Here is a 20,890-nt window from a genome sequence, read left to right on the forward strand (position 1 = left end):
AAATGAAGCAAAACATTGTTTAGTTTATGCAGAGATTCTTTTCCTAAGAATTTTTAAAATAGTCAACTTGTTTAGGGGAAAAAGGATTTTTTTCCTCACAGACTATAAGTGACCACTTGTATTTTTAATAATACCTGTATTTCAGGAAATATCTGCAGTTTGTGACATTAAGAACATGATGATAGAAACAAAAATATCATTCTTTCAGTTCCAACTTGTTTAGTAAATATCCTAATATTTGATTTATAATATAACTCATCATGGTTCTCTTTCTAAGACATAGGCAAAGTATGGATCCATATTTTATTTTCTTCTCTAATGCACTTATCCCCCTCACTAACAAAAAGCTTTCTCATAGTCACGTCTATACTCTTCACCATCACATATCAACTTCACTAAGCAGCCTCTCCTCTTTGGCGGTTCACACTATCCAATTTATCACCCAATCTCGATGCCGCCAGCTGTTACCTATTCACTTGCAGGGCACTCTCCTTTGCTTGAAGAGTTTAATGGCTAGCTCAGTCTTTGTTGTCTTCCCATCACCAGCCCTTAGAATAAGAGAATTAACATACATATTGATGCTCTTTCAACTAACTTCCCAGTTCTTCAGCCTTCTTAGTTCCCATAACTTACTCCTCCACTCCACCTCAGCTACCTGCTAAGATATCCTATTTGCAAACTCTAAAATTTCTTTATCTTGTAATTTTATCTTTATCTTTCCCTATGCCATTTAACCCCTTCCAACTCTGCTCTTTGTCCTTACCATGGAGGGGCCTCCCTTGCCCACACCACCATGTTCTTTCCCAGACTATTGTTCTATACCTACTACACTCTCCTCCCTTCTGTATCTTGACCCTTTTGATAAAACAACTGAACTCTACACCATCTTTCATTCTTGAATCTCTTTCTGCATTGCCCTATCCTTGTCAAACACCAACCCAGATTATTTCCATCATTCACCACCTTTGCTCCTATTCACAAACTATTTAACAGAGATGGTGGAAATCACAAAATTGTTTTGATTGGTTCCATTACAAACATAATGGGCCCTTACTAGAGCAAATGTTATTCCTCCCTAATTGATTTTGCTACCTCAATCTCTGTAGTGACTGTCCCAAACCTGGACAACCCTCAAGCCTCCTACAGAACCATTGCTAATGAGAACTTTGTCTCTTACTTCAGTGAAAAAAAGAGGTCATTTGTTAAGAGTTTCCTTTATTCCCCTTGTCCTTATTTCACATCCTTCAGTTATTCTACCTTACTATCTCTTCTGTCATTCCAGTCTTGAATGAAAAGGTGGTCCTCTTGACCAAAGCCAATCCCTCTGCATATACCACTGGTCCCGTCCCCTCCCAATTCCTTCAGCAAATTGTCCATACTTAACCCAACTCTCTTATCTTTCCCTATTTACTGACTCCTTCCAACTTTCCTGTATCTCCCCTATCATTAAAAAAAATAAAAAATAAAAAAACCTTCACTTGATTTTACTATCCCTGCTAACTCTTTTCATGGTTAAACTTGAGGAAACCTGTGTTTTCGCTGCCACCTGGCTTCCAATTCTTATCATTTAACTGAACTGCCCTGTTCAAAGGTACCAGCAATCCCTCTGCCAAATCTTGAGGAATAGCAAGTAGACCAGCTTTGCTGGATCATGGAATGTGAGGAGTGAGGAGATTGGAAGCATGGAAGGGGCCAGGTTATGAAGAACTAAGTACACAGAACTTTATATATTTCCTCAATCAACCTTCTTGACCTCTCTGGAGAACTTGACACTGTTGAGCATACCCCCCTTTCTGGGATTTTGTGATACCATTCTCTATTGGTCATTCCATCTGACCACTCCTCAGTCTCCTTTGCTGGATGCTCCTCCAGGTCACACTCACAATGGATGTACTCCAAAGCTCTATCTTGATCCTATTTTCTTTTTCTCTATACTATCTCCTTTAATTTCACCAGTTCCCTTAGGTTCAATTATCATCTCTATGCAGGTGATCCTAAGATCTATATGTCTAGACCTAGTTTCTCTCCTGAGTTACGGTCCCATATCACCAACCACCTTTTGGACATCTCAGACTCAAGTATCTCCTCACTTCAGTACATCCTCCACTTAGCTGCCACTAATTTTTCCTAAGTGTGGCTTTGACCATGTTACCTTCCTCTTCAATGAACTCCAGGATCTCCCTGATTCAAGATTAAATATAAAGTCCTACGGCACTGAAAGCTCTTCATAACCTGGTCCTTTCCTACTTTTCCATTCTCCTCGCACTTGACCTCACTCCTTATACTCCATGATCCAGCAAAGTTGACCTATTCAAACAGGACATTACATCTCCTGTATCTGTTGTTCCTTTGCACTGGCTATTCTCCCTATTTATAACGCTCTTCCTTCTCACTTTTGCCTCATGCTTTCCCTGACTTCCTTCATAAGACTCAGTTCAAATCTCACTTTCTTCAGTAAGTTTTTTCTGACCCCGATTCCCTCCAACCTCACATGCCTTCTACTCTCAGATTACCTTCCATTTACTCTGAACCTTGTATGGTACAATACAATCTTCTCTATTTACATGTGGTCTCCTCCATTAGAACGTATGCTCACTGAAATTAGGGATTGTGTTTTTGTTTTTCTTTGTATCTCCAGGGCTTAGTATAGTACCTGGAATTTTAGGGTTGTTTTTTTTTGGCTGAACCAAACAGGTTTATTATATCAATCACAATGACTTATTGTCAGTGACTTATTTGCTATCAACTAGTTTTAATACCAGTTATTAATTTAAGCATTTAATAAATGCTTATTCACTGGCTGACTGACACCAGGGTGGGAATGAGGAAAGGCTTCATGAAGAAAGCACCAAAGCTGGATTTTAAAGAATTGTTAAGAATTCAACAGGTCCAGAGAAGTGGGGAAAACATTCTAACATAGTGAGTTAGAGCAAAAGTATCAAAGTAGGAAGGTGAGAGCATGTATCCCAGTTTGGCTAGAATATAACATAGCTGATAGAAAAGATGTGCTAAAGCTAGAAAGACAGGGTGGGGCCAGATTCTAGAAGGCTTTGAATGCTAGGCAACAGAATGTGAATTTTACTCAACAGACAATGAAGTATCATTTAAAATTTTTGAGCAGAAGAGTGACATGACCAAATCTATGCATAAGGAAGATAAGTCAAACATAAGTATGAAGGACGGATTAGAAGTTAGGTGATAAGGACCTGAACTATGATGGTGGTAGAAGGAATCAAGAAGAGGGTATCTATATGAGGCTACCTACAGAAAAATTGCCTCAGATAATTGGGAGTTGGTCATTATTCTACTGTATTATGTCACCTTCCCCCTAAAATAGACTTAAAGTAGCTTAAAAATAATAATTTTCACTATTCTTAAATTTCATTGAAATATTCTTTTATGCATATATTGACATTTTTAGAAGCTATGTTAAAGTTCCTCACCTTCTGAAAAAAGGGAAAAATTATTTCATAGGGACAAAATTATCTTCATTACAATAGAACTATGACTTATCATCCTAGAAATGTCTAGACCATTATTTATTTAATTCCATTTGGTCCATCTACCTCTTATATTCAGGAAATCAGAATTTTAGGGAGAAAATTCTTCTAATTCAATGAGTTGTAATTTTGGTGGCATTAGAACACAACAGTAATTGTGCTAAGTAAAATTAGTCAGTCAATAAGCATTTATTAATCATCTCATATGTGCCAGGCACTGTGCTAAGTGCTAGGGATACAAAAAGAGACAAAAGACAAGTCTCTGGCCCTAGGAGCTCACAATCTAATAGGGGACAATATGCAAACAACAATATACAAACAAAATAAATTATTTTGAAGTAATCAACAGGGGAGGCAATAGAATTAAGAGGGACTGAGAAAGGTTCTTGTAGAAGGTAGGATTTTAGTTGGGACTTGAAGGAAGCCCAGAAAACCAGAAGGTGGAGATGAAGAGGGGTAGTATTTCAGGCAAAAGGGATAGCCAGAGAAAATGCCTGGAGTCAGGAGATGCAGTTTCTTGCTGGAGAAACAGCAAGGAGGCTAATGTCACTGACTCATTGTGTGTGGGGTGAGGTGGGAGAGGGTTTAAGAGAAGATGTAAAAAGACTGGGACAGTCTTGGAAGACTATGGGAGAGAAGGTATCTAGGTTATAAAGGGCTTTAAATGCCAAAGAGAGGATTTTGTATTGAGCCTGGAGGTGATAGGAAGTCCTGGAGTTAGGCAGACCTGTGTTTTAGGAAAATCACTTTGGCAGCCCAATGGATGGAATGGAGTGGGGAGAAACCTGAGGCAGGCAGACCCACCAGCAGGCTATTGCAATAATCCAAGTGTGAAGAGTTGAGGGGCCTGAATCCAGGTGGTGACAATATCAGAGAAGTGAAGGGGGCATATTTGAGAGACATTGCAAAAGTGATATTGACAGGCCTTGGCAACAGATTGGATGGTGTGTGTGTGTGTGTGTGTGTGTGTGTGTGTGTGTGTGTGTGTGTGTGTGTGTGTGCGCATGAGCGTCTGCGCACGGGTTTGGGGGGAGGTGGGGTGGTTGAAGATGACATCTAAGTTGTGGGCCTAAGGGACTGTGAGGATGGTGGTGCCCTTGACAATAAAAGAATAAGTTGAGAAGATAACATGTTCAGTTTGGGACAATTCTAACAATATATTTAGAAATAGTTTACTTAAATGTCATGAGAGAAGCATAAAAGGAAGACAAATAACATCATATTCAGATTTATGAAAAATAAATTTATTACATAACACCTTGTTTTTAACAATGTTCAATTTTTTCCTCAGAATACTTGCGTCATTCATGTAAAATAGTTTGATACAGTACATTGTATGTTATAGGTTTTTTTTTTTTCTCCTCATAAATTCTAAGGCTCTCCTACTCCTTTCTCCTTTGCTGAAGTAAGGGCACCCTAAGTAACGTGCGAACAAGTTTTAAGAAAGAAAATTAAATGAACAAAATTTTAATTCCACTACACCAAGTCAGCTCTGAAAATCAGGACAAAATATCTGAATGGATGCCGCACCTTTTTAAAGGAAGTTATCTCCTCATGCTTTTTCATCTCAAAGCATGCTCACAATCAGCAACACCAACAGAAAAAATAAAACACTGTCTATGACAATCTTTTTAGTTTGTTTGTTAAACCGAAGAGGTTTATATCAATGACAACATACTTATTTACTATCGAATAGCAGCTTTAATACCAGTCAAGTCATCGATTTAAAAAACAAAAAACAAATTCATAGGTTGGAAATTAATCTTTGGGAGTTCTGAAATCTGCTGGAAAAATTGCATGGCTTTATGTATTTTGAAAAAAATATGTACTAATTTTGTTGGTCAAAAACACTGATCATGTGGAAAATGAATCAACCCATTGAAAAGACTAAAAAGAAATATATACCAAAATAATCTCAATCTGAATCTTGATTATTTTGTTGGTTTTTGTTGTTGTTAACATATACTGTATGTTTCAAGTACCAGTTAAAGGATTTTGCGTACTATTGGTCAGATAATGTTACATCAAGAGAATTCACCACATACAACAAGGAATGCCTGCCCCTAGCACATTTCACAGCTTCAACTGCTACAGACTGTCACTGAAAAAATGCATTGGTCAGTCTGAACCATGTCAAGTAAACTATGGAAGTAGCATATCCACAACACAAACTGTGCTAGCACTTTCTTTTCAAGTCTAACTCCAAAAACAGGTAACATTTGCAAGCCACTACTCCAATCTGTGAAAAGTGGTAGAACTTGGCTATTGGACATTTTGAAGATGTGGTTGTACAGTACATTCGCATGGCCCATACCAGGTTCCAGGCAGAGAGCTGCATGGTCAGTCCTGCAGCATTAGCAACAGTGCATTGACATTATTCAGATGCAGCTCAGTACCGGTGTGTCTGATGTGAGTACTGTGGAGGCTGCTGGGAGGTAGTTGAATATCCCATGCTGCTCTGTGGCTGTGATGTGCTTGGTCCAGGGTTGGGATAGGCAGCATGTGGATTGGAACGCTAGGAAAGGAGGCAAAAGGCAAAAGGCGTGAGTTAAGTGAGTAAGCAATTCGCAGTTGCCATACCCTAAAATGACATTGCTCATGTGATTCTCAATGAAATGTGCTCACAAATCTCTTCTGAGTCAAGGATTTAGGTCAGATTAAAGTGACTTTTAATACCAGTATCAATATTTTGCATTTTATGCTTTAAATCTCGTTTTTTGATTCATTAAACATACTTTGTTGGAGAGATAAAAAGCCTCCATTACAATGCAATGCATTAGTGAACAATGATGATGCTCAAAGACAGGGTATCCCTGGCTACCCTCTCAACTACTGGATGCTCCTACTCTGGTGTGTTCCAAAATCACTGGACCATGAGAAGGTGGGCGGTCCCTCTCCCTCAGTCCAGACTATCAGTTTACCACTAACATTTAGCAATGCCTCCTTTGAGGTTCACTCCATCTACCCAGGAATACTTGCTGCAGTTATCTAGATTTCTCTTCTCCACCTCAACACCTGCCCTTTGTACACATTGATGTCCCTTCACCTAACTCCCATGGCCATCTTTTGCTCCACCTCAGCCACACACAAATGACCCTTGATCTTATCATTATCCATAACTCTTCCACCCGCATGGTCTAGAACTCTCAAGTTCCCCTTGCTGAATCCAACCTTCTGTCAGACAATCTCCTTCTGCTTCACTACTTCACCTCTTCTTTGTACATATCATTGTGTGGGCCTGTCCCCCACTCCTCCCTATCCTCCTAGTCTATCACTCCTGTTCTGTCCTCACTTCCTTTCCTTCAAAGTCCTGACCTATGGTCAACTCATTCAACCAAACACTATGTTCTGCCTATCTCCAATCCTGGGTTACTACCCACTTCCTTTGCTCCTACCTACATGCTGCTAAACATTTGCTGGAGAAGGTTCTGCCACCATGGCGACTAACTTCACTACAAAATAATCACCACCTGTTTGCCATTAGGAGCTTATCACTGCACATTGCCCTGCCACATCTCCTCCTTTACCTTTGCCTCATGCAATCTCAAGCTTCCTTCCAAGCATAGATCAGTTGCTGCTTCTTACAAGAGGCTTGGCCTGGTTCCCTAGCTGGCAGTGGTCTCTCCATATTGAAATTACCTTTTATTTATCTTGTATGTGTTTTACATTAACTTCTCTGCATAGATGTTGTTCCCTCCTGTAAGAGTAAGGGCTAGGACTGTTCCATTTGTACCTTACCCATTGTCTAATATTCAGATGAATCTATCACCTCAGTGATGCAGATCAAAACCATAAGGGGCTTAATAAATGTTTGTTGAGCTGATTTGAACTAATTTCTTAACAATTTTTTACTTTAACTTATTGCTTTATACACTACATTTTTAACATGTGTAAATCTTACTTCTTATCCAGATCAACTCAAGACAATAAACAAAAGAAGAAAAAGAAATATGACAGTGGGATGGAAGATTTAATGTAGAACAAACTCTCATTGTAGGCAGGGACTATGTCATTTTCGTCTTTATGTTGCCAAGTCTAGCACAGTGCATGCCACATAATAGGTATTTAATGAATGCTTGTGAAAGTATCTATGAAAGTAAAAGCAATATATTGGAAAGATAAGGGGGAAAGCAGAATTTGTCAAATTTGGTAACTATACACAGAAAAACAGAAATAACAAAATATTTTTGATAGCTCATCTAAGTGCTAAGATTTTGTCCCCTACCTCACTATAACAAAAGCTTAGCCATAAAATATTCTGTTTCAAAGAACATTTTACAATATCATTTTTAATTTTGCCAGTGATTCCCTAGACTAATAATTTAAAACCACATATTTATAAAAATTAAAAACAAACATTTTCCCTCAAAATTAACCAACATAAACAACAGTTTAAAACACACTAAAGGATAAGCTTGATAAATGTCTTCACTTCTGAAGAATGCTGTTTAGAGGTTGTAGCATTGTTCTATTTCATTCCACGGTTATCATCTTAATAAGGTATAAACACATTCTTGAGCCAAAAAAAGTGGAACATGTATCCATTCAGGCTGGGCAAAGGGGGAAAAGAGGTAAGCTGTCTTTTGTTGGTGAGACCATGTACAATCAAACTATTATGCTGAAGTATATAAGAATTAGAGCTATGCTTTCTTGCTTAACCCAGATAGTATAGATACAGTCTTTCTCCAACAGCCTGAAACTCCGCTTTACTGTAACCCTGACCCTCCCCCCAATCAAGTCCCAAAACCAAATCCCTAGGATTATAACAATCTTCAAATCCTAATTCTTAAAGGTAACAGTAGCTATTTGGGAACTGTAGCATTCAATTTAAATGAGATCCTTTTCTTTCATATGTAGGAAAATAACCGGTTGAGTTTCCAGGGACCATCACATAGTGAACCCAGTTTGCTGATTAGAATAAGTAGGAAAGAAACCAATTCTCAAAACAAATCTTATAAGAAAATATATACATGTCATCTGAGTAGGAGACACGCCAATACTTAGGCAGCTAGGAGATACAGTGGATAAAGTGGTGGGCTTGGAATCAAGACTTTGGCTAAGACACTTCCTAGACATGACTTTTGGGCAAGTCATTTAACCTTTGTCTGTCTCAAGTGTAAAATCGTGATAATAATAGTATTTACCTAATAGAGTTTTTGTGAGGATCAAATGAGACAATATTTGTACAGTGTTTAGCTCAGTGCCTGTCACATAGTAGGAACTTAATAAATGCTTGTTCTCTGTCCCACGTGGATAAGGAAAATGTCTAAATGACACGGCTATACATTATTGAACATATACAATGATTTACTGCTTCCCCACTATCTCACACACATAAAACAGCTTTATAATGAAGTTCAAATTTTAAATACCTGATAGTCTGAGGTCATGATCAGTCCACCTGAGGTAGTGGTAGGAGGAACAACTCTCACTTTTTTCAATGGGGGTCCCTGTGCATGACTGCTGTCTTGATTCCCTGGATGACCAGTTCCATTAGTATGGTTATTGCCCTGCTGCTGCTGCTGGTTCTTCTCAATTGGTTAAACAGAAAAATAAATTTCAACTCAGAAGGAGAACAAAACTCAAGAGGCAAAAGGTTCGGGGTAACAATACAACAAAACAAGAAGCTATAGATTGTACTTCAATATTTACTTTGTCTCCCTTGTCATCAGGCTCTTCTTCTGTTAGAAATTCACGTTTAGGATAAGGGATCTGGCAACCTGCAAAGACACTGGCCATAAGAAAACAAATAGTTACTGTCTTTTTTACAGATGGAATCAAAGTTCTTGTGTCCTTATGGGGAAAACTGGCCTATATACAATGACTTTTGCATGGCCTCATTTAATTATTTTCTTCCTTAGCTATTTTTATAGAAAAAAAAAACTGGAATACATATTCTCAATGAAACGTTGCTTTGGCTAACAGATTTTTCTTACGTTGGCACTATCATCACCACTGCAGCTATGGTATCTGAACAAGGAAAGATGGCTAGTGAACTAGCCAGTACTATCTAATATTAAATTTCAATCATTTCAGATTTTAAAAAATACTTTTTATTACTTAAGGAGTAAAAGAAAAAACATTTTATTTCATACTTTCAAAGAACTTTTCACACGACTAAGAAACAACTTGAGTCTTTATTCTTAAATACTAACATTACTGCAGGTAGTTATAACTACTGCAGGTAGTTATAAAAAATAACGCCAGCAATCTCAATAGGAATTAGAATAGCATGAATCAACTTTCTTCCTGTGTCATTAGATTCCTCTTCTCTAGATGACGTTAGAGATTACCACCAAAATATGGTTCAGGTGTATCACTATGAAGATAGGAATTTATCTTTAAATGTTTGTTGAATTGAATTGAATTGAATTTCATACTTTTGGCCACTTTTATAACAAAAGATGAGATAGAAACACATGAACTAATTAACTGGCAAATGGCACTTGGCATTTCAGAACAGAGAGCTGGAACTGCAGGCCCAGAGCAGGAGTCTGGGAAGATCTATAGCATGAATAATCAACCTGTCAGTGAATAACAGGATTAGTGCTATGACTAACGGGATCAAAGTTTCATAAAGCAAGAGATTAAGAGAAATGCCATTTAACTTTAAACCCCTCAAATGGCATCTTGGTCATTAGTGCTCATTTTTAACTTGTCAGAAGTAAAGTCTTTCCTTTCCGGCCATTCTAGCAGTGGCTATTTGGAGAGGGGCAACTATGGGAAAACATGCAAGAAAACTTTTACTTGTCATGCTGACGGGGTAAGACGGCAATCACTTACTCTGATGTAGGAAGTGGATCTTCTAAGAAATAAGGATCCTGCATAGCCTGTTCTGAGGTAATTCGCTTTATTGGGTCCATAGTAAGCAACTTCTGGAGCTAAAACCAAAAGTCACAAAAGTATTAATATATTACTCTGAACCTTATAAATGAAGACTTATGATAGAAGGCCTGATTGTCTTTCAATAAACAAAATCTGAACGTGAGAGGTGCCTATTTGGACAAAGGAAATATATCAAAATTTAAAAGCTATTAGTCCAATGCAATGTCAGGCAATGAAAAGGGAGGGGGACGTGTAGGGGGAGTGGGAGCCTGAAGACCTGGGTTTAATATGAGCTCTACTACACACTGTGTTGTTGCCATTCAGTCATTTAGACATGTCTGACTCTCTGTGACCCCATAGACCACAGCACGTCAGGCACTTCTATCCTCTACTATCTCAAAATCTGTCCAAGTTCATGTTCACTGTTCCCATGACACAATCTATTAATCTCATCCTCTGCTGTCCACTGTTTCTTTTGTCTTCAATCCTTTCCAACATTGGAGTCTTTTCCAATGAGTCCTGTCTTCTCATATGCTTGAGCTTCAATATTTGATCTTCCAGTGAACAGCCTGAATTAATTTCTTTAAGCATTGACTAATTTGATCTCCATGCCATCCAAAGGACTCTCTAAAGTCTTCTCTAGCACCAAAATTCAAAAGCATCAATTCTGTGGTACTCAGCTTTTCTTATGAGTCCAACTTTCACAGTCATATGTTGCTACTGGCTTTGACTAAAGGGACCTTTGATGTCAAGGTGATATCTCTGCTTTTTTATATGCTGTCCAGATTTGCCATATCTTTCCTTCCAAGGAGCAAATGTCTTTTAATTTCATGGCTGCAGTTGCCATCTGCAACGATTCTTGAGCCCAAGAATATAAAATCTGACATTGCTTCCATTTCTTCTCCTTCTATTTGCCAAGAAGTGATGGCACAATTGCCCAGATGTTAGATTTTTTTATATTAAGCTTCAAGTCAGTTTTTATACTCTCCTCTTTCACTGTTATCAAGAGGCTTCTTGATTCCTCTTCATTCTCTGCCATCAGTGGTGTTGTCTACATATCTGAGATTGTTGACATTTCTCCTGGCTTAATTCTGACTCATCCAGCCTGGCATTTCATATTATGTACTCTGTATATAAGTTTATTAAATAAGATGACAATATACAGCCTTTTTGTACTCCTTTTCTAATCTTAAACCAATCAGCTGTTCCATGTTCGGTTCTAACTGTTGCTTCTTGACCCACATAGAGGTTCCTCAGGAGACAAGTAAGATGATCTAGTACTTCCATCTCTTTGAGGACTTGTCACACTTTGTCACAGTCAAAGGCTTTAGTTTAGTCAATAAAGCAGAAGTAGATGTTTTCATGGAACTCCTTTGCTTTCTCCACAGTCCAGTGAATGTTGGCAATTTGGTCTCTAGTTCCTCTGCCTCTCGGAAAACCAGCCGACTCTTCTGGTACTTCTCAGTTCCTATATTGCCAAAGCCTACCTTGTAGAACCTTAATCAAAATCTTCCTGGCGTGTAAAATTAGCACAACTGTTCAATAATTTGAACATTCCTTGGCATTGCCCTTCTTTAGGATTTCTCATCTGTAAAAATCAATCATCTCTGAGCTCCCTTACAACTATAAAATTCTTTGAAAATACATATACTCGGGGCAGGTAGGTGATACAGAAGATAGAACACCAACCCTGGAATCAGGAGGACCTGAGTTCAAATCCAGCCTCAGACACCTGACACTCACTAGCTGTGTGACCCTAGGCAAGTCATTTAACCACGACTGCCTTGCCAAAAAGAAAAAAAGAAAAAGGGAAAAAAAAGAAAATACATATACTCACATGACAAGTATTTTCTAAAACATACTAAAAATCCTTTTACTTTTGTACTCCTTTTTTGGGAAAGGAAGAGTAATTAAATTTCAAAATAATAAACTAGTGTAAATCAGTGATATTTTAAGGAACAAATATATTAAAAGGTAATACCTAAATTAAATAAAGATTTAATAAACTTAAGTAAAAACTGAGTCCATTAGGAAATATGTAAATAAAAGATTTGGATTTAATACTCCTTGTACACTCAGTGATCTGTTCTATTATAATTCTGAACTAATAAACCTCACTTGCCTTGAGGCTTAATATGAGAATATAAAAATAACAACTTAGATTTATATAATATCATACAGTCACAAAGTAGTTCTACGACATTGTTATTTGATCTATGAGGTAGGTGTCATTATCTTCACTTTGCAGATAAAGAAATGGGGCCAGAGAGAGGAAGGGACTGGCCCTAAGGTTATGTGTCTACTAAGTATGCAGTGCTTGGTGACTCTGAATTAAGAAATGAACCAATATCTTCTCATTCCAAGTCCAATATTCTTTTACTCTGTGTTGCCCAGTCAATGGACTTGAAAGATGTTCACACAGACAGTCCCAATGCCAAATGCTCGTTGGAGTGCTACCTTTGATTGAGTTTTTTAAAAGCTGCTATTTTAATGGATTCTAAGGGCTTTATACTCAGGGCTGAAGGAGATAGGAAGATACAATATAACCTCTGATTCTATTAGCATAAACCCAAGATAAATACATATCTATCAAGAGCCTACTAAGTGTAAGAGACTGTTATTCTCAGGGGACATGAAAACAAAACAAAACAAAACAAAAAAATAGGGTCTACTCCCAAGTGGTTACTTGGAAGACACAAGAAGTAAATAAATAAGGGCATTTTCTTTTTTTATTTTTTGGAGGGAGAAAATGGAGTTTGGTTTAGATTTGCAGTTTCACTGGGTATCTGGAGCTCTGGGAAGGCTATCTTTCTATTACTTCAGGTCACTACCTGCTTTACAAATAACAGTCTTAGAGAGTTGCTTGGGGCACTGAGGAATTAAATGACTTGCCAAGGATCACACAGCTAATATAGGTCAGAAGCAGAACTTGAACCCAGGTTTTCTCGATCCTGAGGGCTGGTACTCTTCCACTATGCCAAAATACAGGAGAAAGCACTAGCCACTAGGGACATCGGTAAAGGCTTCTTGTAGGAGGTGATCCATTAGCTGAGCCCTGAAAAAAGCAAAGGAGTCTAAGAGTCAAAGGAAAGAAAAGAATGCACTCCAGGTACCAAGGTTAGAGATGAAATGATGGGAAACAGCAAGAAGGCCAATTTGGCAGGAATGTTGACAGATGAAGGGAGGGGAGAGGAAGTAGCAGAGGAGGAGAGGGGAGGAAAGTGGGCCAAGGACAGAGCCTTGGGAGACGTTCACACAAACTGGGTGGAAAGAGATGATTCAGCAAAGGAGACTGAGGATCAGACACAGGTATAAAGAAAACCAGAATTACTTAGTTAAAACAGTTTAAGAACCCACAAAAATGCTTATGGAGTTATATAAGAACTATTGGTTGGTATTACTTAGGATAAACCAAGGAATGACAGGATCAGTTCAGGTCACCCCATGATACAAACATCTTATTTCTCTCCAAATAAGTTGCAAGGAAGTACAAGTTTAGGGCTCCTCTGAATTACCTTTTCATATCAACAATAAATTTCTCTAAAAATCCACACTTGTTCATGACCCTGCTAATTTTATATTTCTAAATCAGATTAATTTTGTATAAACTCATTTAACAATTTGGATCTAACTCTAAATATATTATAATAATCTATTATTGAGACAAAAGTATACTGGTCCTATGGAAAGTAAGAAATGTAGTTTGAAATATTGACAAGATGTAATCATCATATCATCCTTGTTATTGTTTGAAGTATTTGCTGAGTAAGCATGAAAATGAAGCCACATTTAGTTTTCAAGGCATTGCAAGTATTATTTATTGAACTGTTAAGGAGCTCATGTTAGTAGAGTATATAAAAATAAGTCAGAAAATGAAAAAAAAAATCAAGCTGTCTTTCAAAGATTCCCTTTTGCCTTTCTTTTATAAAAGCATACTTTTAGGGTCCAATTGCACAATGCTTCCGTTCCAATGTGACAAAATTGGTATTAGTGACAAAATATGTTGTCAAATATGGAATTGCAGTAGTAAAAAGTACAATATAACTTCATCACGAATCACCACACTATTACCTAGATTCATTTCTGTTATAAGTCAGATGCTACACATACAGTGTGACAATGCATCTTTTAATACAATATTGAAATTTCATAATGTCAGTGTCATTGTTGTTTTCCAATAGCATAATTATAGTAGGGTTCAACTATACTTTCAACATGCTTTAAGCAGTTCTTTAAAGTGTTTAACTGCAAAACAAATAAAACAACAAAAATATCTGAGTTACCATTAATTGGAAATCTATGTAAAATAGTTTATTTCTGACTTGTTAAACCACCCCATAAGCCAGGGACAGTAAGTGCTCTGAAGCATGTGTCACACTAAGCACACAGCTGAGCTCTTCCTCTAACAGATCAGCCCCACGTTGAATCAGTTATTTATTATGCACCAACACAGCTTCATTATGATTGCCATTAATCAGGGCTTACCAAGTGGAATGCTTTACTGTCTGGTTTAACTTTATGTTTTTCCATATACTTGATAAGGCTGCAGTTGGTATATCTGAAAGAAAAACACTATAAGATGTAGAATCATATCAGATTTAAGTTGAGATTCATTTTACATAGCAAAAAAGAGAATAATTTTTTATCTTTGATTACTCATTATGATATATATGAATATTATTATATACATGCAAAGACTAACATTAAATTAAAACTCATTTCATCCAATATCTCTTTCAGTCATCTAATGAATGCGGCTGATTAAACATATTATTGTTTAACTGAGGTGAAAATACATAATACTTATTGAATCGCTTTTTGAACACTTAATTTTACACTAAAACTCTTAGGATTTTCAAAGCTACTTCTCAAAACTTTATGTCAGCCTTGTAATTAAGTTAAAATGCAAAAATACTCCACATAAAGTTTTACAACACAGTAGTACTCTACATAAGGTTACCCCTAATCAGCATCACTAATGCATTTAATAGCTAGCATTTCAGATAGCGCTTTATGGTTTGAAAACACTTTGCAAATATTATCTAATTTTATCTTCACAACAACATTTTGAAGTAGGTACTATTATTAACCTCATTTTATAGATAGAGAAACAGTCAGACACAGGTTAAGTGACTTGTCCAGGATCATACAGCTAGTAACTGTCTGAGACCAGATTTGAACTCAGGTCTTCCTGATTCCAAGTCTAACACTTTATCCACTGAGCCACCCATTTGCCAATTATAAATATTATAAGCAAACTCCAAGAAAAACTTAACATTTTAACACTCTTTGACCAATCAAACTTCTATAATACTATTCTATGGGCCTAAGTGCCCCTATAACATTGTTTTATCTGTAATCATATTTTCATTTTACCAATTAATGATGCCTGTTAAGATATATGTGTATGTAAATTATTAGTACACAATATTTTCCCCACACGAATAGTAAATGGGCAAGAACTATGTTGTTCATTATTCACTGAGCATAAATTATTATTTATTTTGATGAATGAGCAAATAGTCAATAACAAGTTTAGCTTTTTAGTTTAAAAAATTATTTTCACATTCATCAAAATGACATTTATTCATTTATATGGAGAGAGATCTTCTGCCCTCACATATCAGGATTTTCCCATTTTAAAAATCATCACTGAACAAAGACTAAGATGACAACCATTTGTCAAAATCTAAAGGACACTAAACAGGTTCAGTATTTTGAATAATCTTGTGTTGAGTGGTATCAGGCCTCACACTTTGGTCACATGGAAATTATAAAATGGATAGGACTTCATACTATATTAGAAAGCATGCAACAAAATCCATTTTCTTTGACTTACGTATTTCTTCGGAAATCTTTCATTAAAGTTGAATGTTCAGGCATCTTTTTTATATCTTCCCAATCTTTATCTGTGAAGTACATTCATTATTTTTATTGCCCAACCTCCTACTACCAGTATACAAAATATTGGTCAACTCTATTTGAAGATGTCACCCCAATCTTTATTATGCCACGTGGAATAATTAATCTAATTTCACTTTTTGAACTAAACTTTGCTGGTCCCATCTGTAATTTTCTCAAAGGTAAGTGAAAGTTACTCCTCTTTTATAGCTTTTAAAACTGATAACAAACTTTTCTCATAATTCTCATGCTCAAAAATCTAGAGCTGGAAGGGACCTCATTTTACACATGAGGAAATTGAGGTCAGAAAGTTAAGTGACTTGCCTAAGGTTACATAGATAATAAGTAGCAGAGCCAGGTCTTGAAACCATGGCCTCTAATGATCTGACCTTGCCTCTTTATTTCATTCTTTATCACATATATTTCTTCATAGTAATATACGTAATTATTAAGAAGTAAATATAGTATAACTTGCTCTCATATGAATTTTACTTTTAGAGTCAACCAAAACTACTCAAAAGTCTTAGAAACAAAATGGGTTTGGGCAAAGAAAATTTTATTACCTAGAACAGGATTTATTACCTAGAATAGAATTCCTAAGTAAGAAAGCATCTGTTTGTCCTACCATCTAGCCAGGTTATTTTTGCCTAAGAGTTGCTCAGAAGGCTATGCCCAAATGATTGTGTTTATCATAATTATTATGAACATTTACTGAGTGCACACTGGGTATATAGTGCTATATTAAGTACAATGAAATATTTTGTTTTGTTTTTTGCTTTTTTGGCTAGCAATGGGGGTAAGTGACTTGCCCAGGGCCACACAGATAGTAAGTGTTATGTGTCTGAGGCCGCATTTGAACTCAGGTCCTCCTGAATCCAGGGCCAGTGCTCTATCCACTGCACCACCTAGGTGCTCCCTACAATGAAACATTTTAACAGCACTTTTAGCACATATATCTATGTTTATATATGTGTATGTATATACATATACACACTATATATATATGGTTAAGATGTTTTTACTTTCTCCTCAGGACTAAATATTTTTTCACTACAACTTCCTACTCAACAACAATACTGAAGACAGTGAATGTACATTCTTTATTTATAATTTATTACTAAATTGAAAATCTCCATCTCGTCAGATTCTCAACTTCACTATCTCTTTGTTAATATCATTCTTCCTATTTCTAAAGTTAGAAATCTCAGTATCAACTTTGATTCTTCTCTCTTTCATTCTCTTTATACAATTTACCAACTCCAATCAATTCTTCCTTTGAGATGCCTCACGTTTGCCCTTCCTTTGTTATCACATTAGTTAAGACCCCCACTTGAATTATTCCAACAACCTCCTAGATGGTTTCTCAAAAAATAAACTTTCTTCAATCCAATATATCTTGAACGGTGTTGTCAAATTAGTTTTCCTAAATCATTTAATCTTTCATTCATTGTGTCACTTCCTTGCTCAGGGATATGTAATAATTTTCTGTCCCCTGTTACATCAATTCAATCTCTTCTGGCAGGTTTTCAGTGCTCTCTATAGTCTGATCTTCCCTGACTCATCCAATTTATTTATCACTATTTTTCAACAATCCATGTTGTTTTCAGTCTACTCTAGCAGACTCCATAGAAGTCATGTTCATTCTTGCTTTTGGACCTTTGCTGATGCTTTTCTCCTAGAATTTAATGACTTCTCAACTTGCTTGTGACTACTCAAACCCTATCTCTTCTACAAGGCCTAATTCATATCTTTTTCAGGAAGTCTTCTGTGACTAATCCAGGACTACAGCATTTTCTGCCCTCTAAACAGTGATAGTCTGTTTCACATAATAATTCACACTTAGTTATAAATTAGCTTGTGCTCATGATGCTAAGAGACTACATGGCTCCCACACCAAGTGATAGACAGCCAGCCTCAAGACCTGGGTCCCAGTCTAGCCCATGACACAGACTGGATGTATGATCATGGGCAATTTACTTAACCTCTCAGTGCTCCCAGGCCTCTCTAAGTCTACATATTGTGAAGCAGTTGCTGATCTGAATTGGTAGAAGGAGTTTCATTACTAGGAAGTTTTCTATACCAATTAAATAACAACAATGGTCCCCATAGCAAAAAACAAACATTTAGGAGGGAAAACCTTGTAAATATTCTCTAGTTGCTCTATGCATAGGTCTTATTTTTTCAAGTAGACCCTTTAAGGACAATTCTCTCACATTTCTTTTATAACAGCACCTAGCAAGGTGCTGAGCCTATACCATAGTTGTTTGAGTTTATTACTGCTCCATCTCCCTCTGATAAACTAGATAGCAAAAAGTTATAGATACTGTAAAGAATTTGGAGACAGAAAATCTTAACTCCAGCCTTAACTCTGCTTGGGACTTCCTATAGGATCAAGGGTTAAGTGCAATTTCTCCCCAAAAAGAAAAATGATAAATCATATGTCTACTCTGTCTTATACAAAATGGGAGAATAGACTAACAGAAAAGAACACATTTCAAAGAAAGGCAATACATAAATATTTTAATAATATTTACTGCACACTAATATTAGAAAATATGAAAGTACAACTCAAGCTCCCTCTGAGGTGGTCTTAAACTACAGTAACCTTTACTATATCCTATTCCAACATGGAACCCCAAATTGCAGCAATCCCCGTGTTATTCCATTAACAGCGAGGTCTTCAAAAGAACAAAAATCTTAAAAATGTTTTGTCCTTTTTCAAACATAAAACAATTTCTATCCCTATTCCCTCTACAAATCCAGTTCACCATTTAATATGCAAATTAAATATATATAATAGTGTATATTTGTGCAACCTTTTGAACAAAAGATTCTATACAAACAGCTTTTATACTTTACTTAGTCTAACCTTTATTTAAAAAAATAAATCTTTTCAAATACAGATATCTAAAAATTAAATGAGAGTGATAAAAATGCAATATGTACCTGCAGGAAATCCCATTACATTGAATATTCTGTCCAGCTGGTCATGGTGATAAGGATTACTAGTTTTGATGTCCTCTTGTCGACAGTGAAATATTGGTTCTGAAGTTAGTAGCTCTGCAAATATACACCCTATAGCCCAAATATCTTTAAGGGAAAAAAAAAGAAAGAGAAAAAGGAAAAAGAAAAAGAAAAGGAAAGGAGGAAAATAAAGTGGATCTTTCCAAAAGAAAATGCATTGTTGGAGTTTTTTTTGGAGGGGTGAGTGGAGAAAGGGGGAAAGATTCTTTATAAAAAAGGAAAGTGTATTCATTGCTAAACAATTAACTTACAGACAATAAATACCATGAAATTACATTAATTTTAAACTCCATATTTTAAATCCTGTTGTCCCACCTCCCTCCCACCTAGTAGTCTTACTCCAAGTCTCAGTCTAAATTTAGAATAGTTGAGTGAAGTTATTTATGTCAAAACCAAAATCACATCCATAAAACAGGTTTCAAGGTCCCTTATATCAGAAGTGATAATTGAAAACAAAACAAAACTAAAATTAAGCAATACTTTTTAAAAATAGATAGGTAGGGCAGTTTTGTTTGATGAAATAATTATGTTATAATTTCTGTCTCCTTGATGATTTGAAAAGTTCAATAACTGCTCCGTTAATCTTAATTAGTAAATTTCTATTGCCAGCAGGAAAAAGTCAACTTCCAACTTCAAATATTTATTGAAACAGTATTCCTGTCCTCAAAGAGCATGTAGCCTTTCAAAGTGTTCCTTTCAGTTACAATTGTATGTCAACCTGTGAGCTGCTTTTCAGTATCTGTGACTAGCTCAGTGAAAATGGCAACATAATCACTATTTTAAAAGGGTAGGTCAAGGTGATTGCTCTATTTTTACATTATAAACTCATTTTGCAAAATTCAAACTATGCATTTATTTTCTTATTGCCTCATGTTTAAAATCTACTTAACAGAATTACTCATGAGTGAAAAAAATTTCTAAACACAAATAGGAAAAAAAAGATGGACTGACTTATCCTTTAAAAAAATAATGAAGATGGCAAGTGATATGTGATCCACTGTGTACACAACAAAAACACAACAAATTCAGGAAAATTGTATTATTCTGGCCAGTATATGTAATACATTTTTAAAAAATTATTCAGATGCAAACCAATGAAGGGGGGAAGCTTTTTAAAAATTTACTTTCAAGTAAGTTAGCTACATTAATTGTAGCCCAGTATAAAATCTGTGGAAATCCTTAGAGCCAAAGATTAATTATATTGTCACCCTCAGCAAAGTATGATTTGGAAGTGAATGAATTATTATCTACCTGTTCTTTTCTTTTTTTTTAAAGGCATTGGGGTTAAGTGACTTGCCCAGGGTCACACAGCTAGTAAGTGTCATGTGTTTGGTCTAAGGCCAGATTTGAACGCAGGTCCTCCTGACTTCAGGGCCGGTGCTCTATCCACTGCGCCACCTAGCTGCCCCTCTACCTGTTCTTGAAAGAAAGCCTATCACTGATGCAAAAAAGTTATCTTTGATATGAACTCGAGTTTATATTTCCCAATAATAAACGAATTTCTCAATTCTTACATTTCATACCAAAAAGCCATCAAGCTCAGTCAACACTTTTAAATAAAAATATATTTGGTCAAGGTAAGTAACATTTTAAACATTTATCTCTGAACAATTTTTTCACATAGCATGAATTTAAAGATA

The 20,890-nt window shown here is 36.2% G+C and overlaps 1 protein-coding gene across 5 annotated transcripts in view; it reads right to left on the reverse strand.

Annotated features, from left to right (window-relative positions):
* Positions 1-4,800: 4,800 nt before the first annotated feature.
* The window catches only part of CDK8 (cyclin dependent kinase 8), a 132,884-nt gene continuing 116,794 nt past the window's right edge, over positions 4,801-20,890 (reverse strand). The window contains exons 7-13 of one of the 5 annotated variants that reach the window (XM_027835202.1): positions 19,173-19,301; positions 16,165-16,234; positions 14,811-14,883; positions 10,284-10,381; positions 9,153-9,231; positions 8,873-9,031; positions 4,801-6,015 (exon numbers count right to left, since the gene is read on the reverse strand). In XM_027835202.1, the coding sequence (XP_027691003.1) occupies positions 5,890-6,015; positions 8,873-9,031; positions 9,153-9,231; positions 10,284-10,381; positions 14,811-14,883; positions 16,165-16,234; positions 19,173-19,301 (734 nt within the window). In that variant the 3' untranslated portion in view covers positions 4,801-5,889. Of the gene's footprint in view, positions 6,016-8,872; positions 9,032-9,140; positions 9,232-10,283; positions 10,382-14,810; positions 14,884-16,164; positions 16,235-19,172; positions 19,317-20,890 lie in introns of all 5 variants that reach the window. The other 4 variants (XM_027835201.1, XM_027835200.1, XM_027835199.1 and 1 more) reach the window with 4 other exon arrangements.

This window comes from Vombatus ursinus, unplaced genomic scaffold (genome assembly GCF_900497805.2).
Source record: "Vombatus ursinus unplaced genomic scaffold, bare-nosed wombat genome assembly UNPS02014813.1, whole genome shotgun sequence".
NCBI classification, from domain to species: Eukaryota; Metazoa; Chordata; class Mammalia; order Diprotodontia; family Vombatidae; genus Vombatus; species Vombatus ursinus.